The 10,381-nt window shown below is 57.5% G+C and overlaps 1 protein-coding gene across 12 annotated transcripts; it reads right to left on the bottom strand.

The window, feature by feature from the left end:
• Positions 1 to 1,778: 1,778 nt before the first annotated feature.
• On the bottom strand, positions 1,779 to 10,350 carry AKT1S1 (AKT1 substrate 1). Of its 12 annotated transcripts, none has more exons than XM_032264486.1 (7): positions 10,262 to 10,350; positions 9,605 to 9,770; positions 6,935 to 7,063; positions 5,677 to 6,065; positions 4,423 to 4,500; positions 4,158 to 4,327; positions 1,779 to 2,736 (listed from the first exon to the last, which is right to left on the bottom strand). In XM_032264486.1, exons 2-7 carry the CDS (start codon positions 9,655 to 9,657, stop codon positions 2,593 to 2,595), a joined length of 963 nt encoding a protein of 320 aa, XP_032120377.1. In that variant the 5' UTR covers positions 9,658 to 9,770; positions 10,262 to 10,350; the 3' UTR covers positions 1,779 to 2,592. The 12 variants fall into 12 exon arrangements, with proteins under 12 accessions (XP_032120377.1, XP_032120384.1, XP_032120382.1 ...); XM_032264493.1 differs by lacking the exons at positions 9,605 to 9,770; positions 10,262 to 10,350 and adding exons at positions 7,871 to 8,011; positions 8,871 to 9,322; XM_032264491.1 differs by lacking the exons at positions 6,935 to 7,063; positions 9,605 to 9,770; positions 10,262 to 10,350 and adding exons at positions 6,402 to 6,549; positions 7,871 to 8,011; positions 8,871 to 9,322 and having other exon boundaries at positions 5,677 to 6,062.
• Positions 10,351 to 10,381: the final 31 nt, after the last annotated feature.

Here is a 10,381-nt window from a genome sequence, read left to right as displayed (position 1 = left end):
GAGGGGGCGGGGCCTGTGTTCCTCCCACTGTAGCCACGCCCCTTCCCTCGACCTTTGGCCCCTACGGTTCCTCGGCAGTTCTGACCTTCATCTCTCTTACTGCAACGCGAGGCTTAGGCCGGTAGCGGGGACTGGATCCTCCGTTTGCATATCTGTCTCTTTGACTTCTTTTTATTTTCTTTCTTTTTTTTTTTTTTTGATACGGAGTTTCACTCTTGTTACCCAGGCTGGAGTGCAATGGCGCGATCTTGGCTCACGGCACCTTCCACCTCCTGGGTTCAGGCAATTCTCCTGCCTCGGCATCCCGAGTAGCTGGGATTACAGGCACGTGCCACCATGCCCAGCTAATGTTTTGTATTTTTAGTAGAGATGGGGTTTCACCATGTTGACCAGGATGGTCTCGATCTCTTGACCTCGTGATCCACACGCCTCGGCCTCCCAAAGTGCTGGGATTACAGGCTTGAGCCACCGCGCCCGGCGACTTCTTTTTCTTTTCTTTTTTTTTTTTTTTTTTTTGAGACAGAGTTTCACTCTTGGTGCCCAGGCTGGAGTGCAATGGCGCTATCTCGGCTCACCGCAACCTCCGCCTTCTGGGTTCAAGCGATTCTCCTGCCTCGGCGTCCCAGATAGCTGGGATTTACAGGCATGCGTCACCACGTCCGGCTAAGTTTATATTTTTAGTGGAGACGGGGTTTCTCCATGTTGGTCAGACTGTTCTCGAACGTCCAACCTCAGGTGATCCGCCCTTCTCAGCCTTGCAAAGTTCTGGAATTACAGGCGTGAGCCACCGCGCCCGGCCATACTTCTAATTTCCATCCCCGTTGCTGGAGGTAGTTACCAGGGGAGTGAGGTTTTTTCCCCCACCTGATGGTCATGTCAGTCAAGGAAACCTCCTCCCTCGACAGCGCCCCTAAATCCTTCTTTGGCTTTACCTTGTGTTCTAGTTTCTAAATCTGTAAAGGCGATAATCGTTTCCATTTCGTGGGATTACTATGACGATTAAAGCAGTCAACATGACAAGCGCTTTTTAAAATGTCTGGGTGGTATTAAAACGTTTCAGTCCTGCTTAGTGTTAGCATTCTTGCAGTGGTGGTCTGGTGGGAGATTACATTTACCTGTCCTAAATTTCGGACGAGGTTCCTTCCACCTGTTCTGTAATCTCCAGCCATTTTTTCTTTGAGAAGGGGTCTCACTGTGTTGCCCATGCTGATCTGGCCTTCTAGCATGGGCTTACAGGCGTGAGGCACCAAGCCCAGCAGCTCCAGTCTTCTTTTAACAAGACTCCCGGTCGGAGTTCCTGGCTTTGCTAGTGAATATGTGGGCTCTGGCTCCAACACTCACCCTCTCAAGATTGGGGTTCCATAGTCACACAAAACTGGAATGGTCTCCACCCCCATTTCATATCTATAAAATGGGCACAGAGCCAGGTGCGCTGGGTCACATCTGTAATCCCAGCACTTTGAGAAGCAGACAGAAGCAGACGGGGGTGGATCATTTGAGGTCAGTAGTTCGAGACCAGCCTGGCCAACATGGTGAAAACCTGTTTCTACTAACAATACAAAAATTAGCCGGGCGGTAGTGGCGCGCCCCTGCAATCCCAGCTACTGGGGAGGTTAAGGCAGGAGAATTGCTTGAACCTGAGCGACAGTGGGACCCTGTCTCAAAATTTAAAAATGAAATGGGCACAGCAATTCCAACCCCCAGCTGTTCACTGATAATCAGACGCCGTAATTCGGTTTTAGAAAATGTTCAATGAACACTCAAAACACATTTATCTGTCAGAGGTAAAACTCTTTAATCTCAGAGCGCCCTTCCCAACTGCCGGTCCCCCAACCCCTCACTCTCTCCCCCACACCAGGGCCGGAGAGTGAGGCCCCCTGCCCCCCGCCTTGGGTGGACAAGGGCCCTTTAAGGCACCTGTGGAGGTGGGGAGCGAGGGTCGGGAGCTGGTACCATCCTGGATGCAGGGACGGGCTTCGATTGGCAGGCTGTTGTGGCGATGGATGGAACCAATGAAAGGGGGTGTCAGACGCAGGGACTGTTTGGGGCCATCCCTGAGGGGGTCAGGGGACAAGCTGTCAGGACTTGGGCAAAAACGACCCTAGCCCCTGTAGTGTAAAGAACGTAAATCGAAGGCCCCAGGCCAATTCTGGGAACGAGGGCTTGGCCACGCCCCCAGGAAGCTGGAGCTAATCAGGAGGGAGAACTCAAGCCCTTTACAAGATTCGAGCCAATCAAAAAAAAGAGCTGCCCAGCGACTAGAGGATGGAGCCAATGCCGTGCGAGCAAAGGCCTTGTCGCTAGGCAGAAAACAACGGAGTTGACCCGTTTAGGGCTTAGAACTGAGCGAGCCAATCCCTTAATAGAAGGAATCTGTCGCTGGGCAGAGAGGCGACAGATGCAATCGAGAAAAGGGACATATCCCGCTCCTAGGCGCTGGAAGTCGCGGGCTGGAAGGGCAGCGGGGATTGGCAGAGACGGGTCAATCCTGGGGGCTCCCATATCAGCCTCGGCTTGGCGGGCCCCGGGCATGGGGCGGGGACGTAGTGTGGGGTGGAGCGGACGCGGCCCGGGACGTTCCCACCCCGGGCCTCAGTATTTCCGCTTCAGCTTCTGGAAGTCGCTGGTGTTAAGCCGCGGCCGTGGCAGGTCCCCGAAAACCTGGGTGTCCTCGGCCTCCCGCAACACCAGCGCGCGCATGCTCGCCGCGATGCGGTCCAGGTCGGGCGAGGAAGGCTGCGGGAACGGCAACGGGGTGAGGTCGGCGCCGGCATGGCCACCCCTGCACCCACACGCAGCCCGGGTGTGCACCCTGGCTCCAAGCCCACTCCTAGCACGTCCCCACCCTGCCACTTGTGCCCTGCGATGCCCACTGCCAGCAGTGCTCTTCCCCGTCTTGCTCTTCGTAGGAACACTTCTTACCTGGTTCAGACACCTCCTCCACGAAGCCTTCCTGCCCCTCCCCCCTCCGCGTCTTGGCCTGGGACATTGCTTCCTACACATTGGAAGCGCTGTTGTCTGCTAGCCATTAAGGCTGCGTGCACTGTCTCATGTCTGAGGATCTGGGCTGGGGTTTCAGTCATGTTCCAATCAGACCTCTGCCGCCAACTAGCTGTGAGCAAGAGGTTTTGCTTCCCTAGGCCTCAGTCTCCCCTTCTCAGAAATGGGGTGGGCAACAGGATCTCTCTGTGAGGGCTGAGATTATCAGCTGTTATTGCTGTATCATGTGGCCACAGCTGTACAGAAAGGATCCCTCCCTGTGTCAGCCCCCACCAAGGAGTGGTCCTGCCATTCTGCCTGCAGCTCCAGCACCGAGTCCTGCCTCCACTACAGCCCCGACACCCTGAGCTGGGCCTGTCCCCTTGCAGGATGGGACCCAGAGACCCAGATCTGGAACTGGACCTGACCAGGGGGAGGCCAGAGCATTCAATGAGCTGTGTTGCCATGAGTCCCAAGCACAGAGAGCAGCAGCAGGTAGACCTGTCTGCACTGGGCCTGGTTCCTGGTCTTCAGCGCCCACTGCCTCGTGGAGGAAGGTGGGGAGGACATGACCACTGTGACTGCTGGTTTACACATGAGGACACTGAGGTCTGAAAGCAGGGACTGTGGGGACCCAGGCCTCCTCCCTCGAAGCCCACAGCTCCTTCCTAAAAGGTAGCTGGATTCCAGTCCCAGCTCTGCCCCTCAGGGAAGTCACATGTCCTCTCACTGCCTTAGTGAGGGGTGAGGAGGACCCACCCAGGCTAGCCCAGCCCAGGAGCTTCAAACAGGGATGAACGGGACCAGGGGGTAGGACACATTCTGCAAAGGGCCAGGAATGTGCAGGGTGGGGATGGGAGGTGATCTGAATGCTCCAAGCCTCAATTTCCCCATCTGGAGGGATGCCAAAGTACCTGTGCCTCGCCCAGAGCAAGTGTTCTATAAATGGAGACGCTCCTGGAAAGGAGAGGGCTTCTCTGTGAGGCACTAGGACACACGGTAAGGCTGCAGTTGTTAAAACCGCAAGGCTTGGGCCCAAGAACTTGCTTCTTGAGTTTGAGGGGAAGATTCAGTCAGCTTATGGGTGGAAAGCAGCATCCATGCCAGAGGGCTTCCTGGAGGAAGCGGCTCAGAGCCCTTCCAGCTGCCCTCCCTACCTCCCCCCATTTGCCCCTCACCGGCCCATTCTCCTCATCCGATGACCGTGCCTCTGTCCTCTTCTCCTTGAAGGCCCAGACGGGCACAGACACAGGCAGGGACTTGGCGTACTGCTGTGTGGGCAGGGCTGAGGCCGGGGGGACTGAGCAGGTGGGGGGGCCAGTGGGCGTCTCCTCGCTCAGGCTGCCATCTGAAAGCAGGGGTAAATTTCAGCTTCTGTCTGTGTCTTTGTGCCAGCCAGCCACCCACCTCCAGGTAGGGAGGGGACCAGCCTAGGACACTCACCGTCTGTGCTCTCAGGATCCGACTCACAGAAGGGGGGAAGGTCCTGGAGGGTGGCGTCCTCATCCATCACGAAGAGCCCTGTGGATGGTGTGAGTGAGAGGCCCGGGCCAGTGGGCGCCTGGCCATGCTCCGTGTGCCGTCCTCCCCGGCCCCGGCCACGGTCCCCGCCTCCCTGCTGAGACCCACTTCCTTCACCTCGAAAACCCTTCCCCTAGCCACCTGCCTGGTCATCGGCAGAAACACACCCTCTATGCATCTGTCACCTTCTCGGCTGCACACAACGTAGCTAACGGGAAACCGCTACGATCTGTTCGGGACGATGGGACTGAAAATACAGCCTGAGAGAAATATGGGATGACCGTGACCTCTGCTGACAAATGGAGACCTAGAGGCCCAGAGGGGTTAAGTCACTGGTTGGAGGTCCCATGGCTACTAAGGGACGCCACCAGGATTTGAACTCAGGAGGCCTGCCCTCCCCCATGTGGATTTCCTCCCACAACAGGTAGGAAGCCGGCCATTAGTAATAACAAAAGCCGGGTGCAGCGGCTCAGGCCTGTAATCCCAGCTCTTAGGGAGGCAGAGGTGGAAGGATAGCTTGAGCCCAGGAGTTCGAGACCTGCCTGGGCAATATAACGAGACCCCGTTCTCCACAAAAAGGAAAAAAAACAAAAAGACAAAAAAAAAAAAAAACCGTAATAACAAACAAGGACCTCCTAGTTACTGATCAAACTCCTACTCACTCCTCAAAGCCCTAGTGTTACAACCCAGCCTCTGAAAGTATTCAAGCCACAAGTGCCCCCCCCAACAGCTGAATGGTCCCTCCCCACTTCCTCGGATGTCGGCTGCATCCCTGAACTCTTTCATTCCTATCTTGCCTTCCAGTCCCTGTGGAAATGACTCTGGTTCTACTCATGCCCTGCTCCAGAGCCCCCCGACCCTCCTCGGGACTCCAATTCCTTGGCTAGACCGGGAGCCCCTTGAGGAAAGGACCCAAGTCTGCTCTGTGTCCCTGTGCCCACCACTCCCAGCACAGAGCTGGCTCCAGGACCAGTAAGGCTCAGAGCAGGGAAGGGACTGGCTTCAGATCACACAGCAAGTCCCAGGCAAGCCTGTCTGGCTGTGGGGTCCTGAGACTGCACTTCCAAGGAAGTACTCAGGACTAAGCAGGTCCCACCACCCCCGACCCCAGGAAAGCCTCCTGCGGGTACCTCCTCAAGCCCTGGGCCACTCCAGCCCCTGCGCCCGCCCTCTCACCTCCGTTATCGCCGACGTCCAGCCGCTCCCCAGAGGTCTCTGTCTCTGTGGGCTCATCCTCATCCTCTTCGTTGTCCTCCCTGGCCAGGGCAGGCTGGGGCGGGCTGGGTGTGGGGTCGGGTGGCTGTGGTGCTGGTGGGGGTGCGGGAGGCCGGGCGGCAGCGGCAGCCCTGTGGGCCAGCGCGATGTCGTGGAGGCAGCGCCGCGCCGCCTCTGCCAGCGCTCCTCGGCCGTGGGCAGCATAGGCACAGGGACCCGGGCGGGGCGGTGGCGGCGGGGCCGCGGTCAGCAGCACCAGCTCCGTGCCAGTCCGGGCCCGAAAGCGTTCAGCGGCCCCCACCACAGCCTCCCACAGCTCCTCGGGACGCCCCGATGCCATCCGCGCCCTGTGGCCAGAGCAGGACAGGGGGCTGAGGCTTGGTTGCCTCCACCACCCACCCAGGATGTCCACCTGTTCCCTGGATGGCACTCACCCCCTCCACCCACCTTGTCCCAGGGGTGCTGCACGTCCTCCCCTAACCTGCTACTCCCCAGATTCTCACCATGCAGCTCTCGCAGGCCCAGACCCCGGCGAGCCATCAGCCCCAGCCCATTCCTCCTGCCACCCTACTCCCTGCCCTTTGGCCCTGCCCTGGTCTCTGTGGACGTGCCAGCCACATGTGAGCAGGGAGTACTGGAAAGGTGGGGAGTTGCAGCAGAGAGGATGCTGAGAGGCAAACCCGCACCTGATTCTGAAGACTGAGTACAAAAATGCAGAACAGACAGGCACGGTGGCTCACGCCTGCAATCTCAGCACCTTGGGGGGCCACGGCAGGCGGATCACTGAGCCCAGGAGTGCGAGATCAGCCTGGGCAACATGTTGAGATCCCGTCTCTATTAAAAAAAAAAAAAAAAAATTATCTGCTTTGACTCTTTTGTCATGGCGTCTAGAAAATTTGGAATTCCACATGGGGCTTGCACTGACTGACAGGCGATGCCCCCCTGTTCCATCGCCCCGGCATCCCATCCAGAGCATGGTGCCCAAGTCCCGGGGGGGTCCTTCTGCACCTGGAGCTCCTGCTACTCCTCGCCAGAGTCCTCAGGACAGGGTCCCAGGCCCTCAGCCTGGCCCTGGAGGCCCCGTGTGTTCTGGCCATCCCTGGCTCCTGGGCCATCCTGCCTCCACGGCCTTCAGACAACATGGAACCCCCCAACCTGGATCACTCGTGCTCCGTTCCCCACCAACCTTCTTCACTCATCCTAGGGTGGAAGAAACTTTCCCTCATCCCTAGATCCAGCCAGTCCCCTCCTTGGGGGGTCCCACCATGTCTGAGTGGCCACCTCCCCAGCACACTTCCTTCCAGAGGGAACTGGCTGGTTCCATGACTGAGGCCTCAGAGAGTCAGGGCTGAACAAAGGCAAGAAATGGTGCTGGGATTGCTCTGTGTGGGGAAATCCACGTGGCTTTTCCTACAACACTGCTCTGGCAGGTCCTCTGTTGTCCCTGATCGTCCAGGGTGCATCAGATGACTTCAGGAGCCCATCCAATGCTCTGGGCTTCCTCCATGAGCACTCATGTCACCTGAGCTTGTGACAGCTGTACCCCGCTGCCTCCTGCATCAGACTGTGAATTTCCCCAAAGTAAGCAATTTGTGTTCACAGGACAGGTCAGCCCCAAGCAGACAAGGCAGGGTGCATCTCCTTACCCAGTGAGAAGATCGAGGGCAGGGTGGCTGGGTCCTTGCCCTGACTCTGTCTCAAACCTGCTGTGTGACCTTGGACTCCTCACTCACTAGCCCTCTCTGTGCCTCATTTTCTTCCCCTTTAACTCTGGTTAAAGGGGAAGCTGAGCCAGAGCTGTTGCGCTGTGGAAGTGGTTCCTTGGGGAGGCAGCGAGCATACCATCACTGCAGGGATTCAGGCAGAGCTGTGGTCCAGCAAGCCAGGGTGAAGGGAGCAGGGAGTCGGGTTGGAATGAAATTTACAGGCCCTTTATGACTCACGATCGTGTCTGCTAAGCACCTATTCAGTGCTGGGATTCCACATCTGGCATCTCACCTCCTATCTGACTCACTCAGGGAGTTCAATGCCCCGAGGGAAGGAAGAGGTTTATCCAGCACTTCCCAGAAGCCATACCAGGACCAAAGATGGGTTCAACCTTCTCATCCCACCCTTTTACCTACGCTACGAGGCAGGAGCTTTAGCTACAGCTCACCCCACTTTGCAGTCACAAACTCAGGCCCAGGGGCAGTTAGCACCTTGAAGGGCCCCACAACTGGAAGAGGGAGGACTGGGACCTGGACTCCGACAATCTAATCTAGGGCCTGTTCTAAATCCTGATCGCCATCCTACCTGCCTTTAGGAGAACAGATGTTGGCCAGGTACCATGGCTTATGCCTGTAATCCCAGCACTTTGAGAGACTGACGCTGGTGGATCATGAGGTCAGGAGTTCAAGACCAGCCTGACCAGTATGGTGAAACCTGGTGTCTACTAAAAATACAAAAATTAGCTGGATGTGGTGGTGCGCACCTGTAGTCCCAGCTACTTGGGAAGCTGTGGCAGAAGCATCGCTTGAACCTGGAGAAGGAGATTGCAGTGAGCCAAGATGGCACCACTGCACTCCAAGCCTGGGCGACAGGGCAAGACTCCGTCTCAAAAAAAACAAAAAACAAAAACAGATCTCCTAATCTAGATGGCAAAGTGAGGCTCAGAACTTAGGACACTGGCCAGAAAGCACACAGCTACACGGGGCACAAGTGGAACTGAAACTGCTGACTGCCCAGCCCCCAAACCCCACTGAACTGGGGAGTACCCAGTATCTCAAACACACCCCTCATGTCCTTCCCACCTGATGAGGGAGGAAACTGAGGCTGAAAGCAAGGAAGTGGCTAGTCCAAAGTCAACTGCCTGCCTGTGCTAGGCCTGGGGCTCTCACTTCCACGGGCCCCCAGCCCCTAATGACATGCGGAGAAGAGGGGGAGCGGGGGTCCCGGAAGAGAATGTCAGGATGAAACTCCCTCCCTGTACTCAATCTTGGAGTAGCCACAACACTGAAGAGAGTGAAATGGGGTGAGGGAGTTGTGAGGGTTCCCCCAACTCAGGAGACATGAGCAAAAAGGCCAGGGCAATTTCCACAGGCCTTTCCGCCGAGGTCCACGGACACCTTGCAGTCTGTTCCCCGACAGAGTAGCCAAGACCTGGGGGTCCTCCTTACCCTTCAGCTTCTAGAGGAGATCCTGGCTCCTCCAAGGAGCTGAGAGTTGGAGGAAGAACCCGCCCCGATGGACGAGTCTCGTCTAAGATCAGGGAGAGATGAGAGGAAGGTGGGACGTGTTACCCACAAGAGGGAGGGGGCACGATGTGGCTCTCCTCCTTGGATTCGGGGGGGAGAGAGGAGTGCTAAGGAGAAGGGTGGAACCACTCCACCGTCGAAATTTTAGCGCCCCTCACCCCAAGATGTGAGGAACCCTAGCGTGCACGCGGTAGCCGTGGGTGGGGTGAGTGCCTGGGGCCAGGCTCGGCTGCCCAGAGACCTCCCAACCTCGCCCGGGGTCCAGGGAAGATCCACTGGCCGAGGAAAAAAAACAGGAAATCCCGCCCAGGCGGAGGCCAGGACCGGAAGTCCCGCCTTTGGACGGGTGAGGGGGCGCCCCGAGGCCCCCCGAGCCATCCCCCGACCCCGCGGACCTGGTCCACGGCCCAAGTAGGGATCCCAGGGGTTCTGGACATCGCAAGGTGAGGCTGTCTAGGATTTGCCTCAGGTCAGACAGGACGATTCCCACGGGCGACCCCCTTCCAGCGCTCGGCAAAGGGTCGCTGGCCGACGTTTCCCCTCTGATCTAGGCAGGCCATACCCCTCCCGTGAGCCGCTCGCCCTCCCAGCGCCCCGCTGCCTCTGGACGGCCAAATCCTCCCCACACCGCGGTTCACAACGCCGCCTCCACTCACGTGCCCGTAGCCAGCATGGCCGGCCCGGCGCCGTCGCCGCCCTCAAAAGACATGGCGGCGCCTTGCGTCACGTCCGTGTAGTTACCTCGCCTCCTCTTTGCATACTCCGCCTCCCTTATCGGGGCCGCCCGAGATCAAGATGGCGGCCACAGGGGCTTCGTCCGAACTAGTGGGCAATCGCGACAGCAGCGTGCCCATAAGAAAAATGGCGAAACAAAGGCTTTAGTTTTCGCGCCTAGGTATTTCCATTTGCCCCTAACAATAATGGCCGCCCTCATATGCTCATTCATGAATACGGTAAACGAAGGCAAGTGACCTGACGTCCCTCACCCACAATAAACTTCTTCAAAAGTGGAGGAAATCGGTACCCGTTAACAACATGGCAGCCGACCGGGCTTAATTAGCCAATAGTGCATATGGGTTCTCTCTCCCTCCAGCCTGCTCCCACATTCAGCAACAACGCTGGCAAAGATCCAACACGACAGCATTTCTTGCTTAGATTTGCCAGGCTTCAAGATGGCGGCTCAGCCCGCTTTCTCGCGACGGTGACTCAGAAATTCGTCCGGGGCCGCTTCGTTCCGGGGACACTGACAGCTTCATCTCGTCATCCCGAATCCCTCAGTGCCTCTTGTGGTGTACAGCTACAGCTCCTCTCACCTCCTCTTCTCTTATCCGTTCTGCTCTTCCAGAACCTCGCTGTCACGCAGAGATGGGACTGCCCAGCATTAACATGGCCTCAGCCGGCCTACTTAGGCCGTGCCCTCGAGCAAAATGGCT

Source organism: Sapajus apella, unplaced genomic scaffold (genome assembly GCF_009761245.1).
Source record: "Sapajus apella isolate SASKATOON/1434 unplaced genomic scaffold, GSC_monkey_1.0 scaffold144, whole genome shotgun sequence".
Lineage (NCBI taxonomy): Eukaryota > Metazoa > Chordata > Mammalia > Primates > Cebidae > Sapajus > Sapajus apella.
The sequence above is the reverse complement of the archived record's forward strand: the minus strand, read 5'-3'. Positions and strand labels throughout refer to the sequence as shown.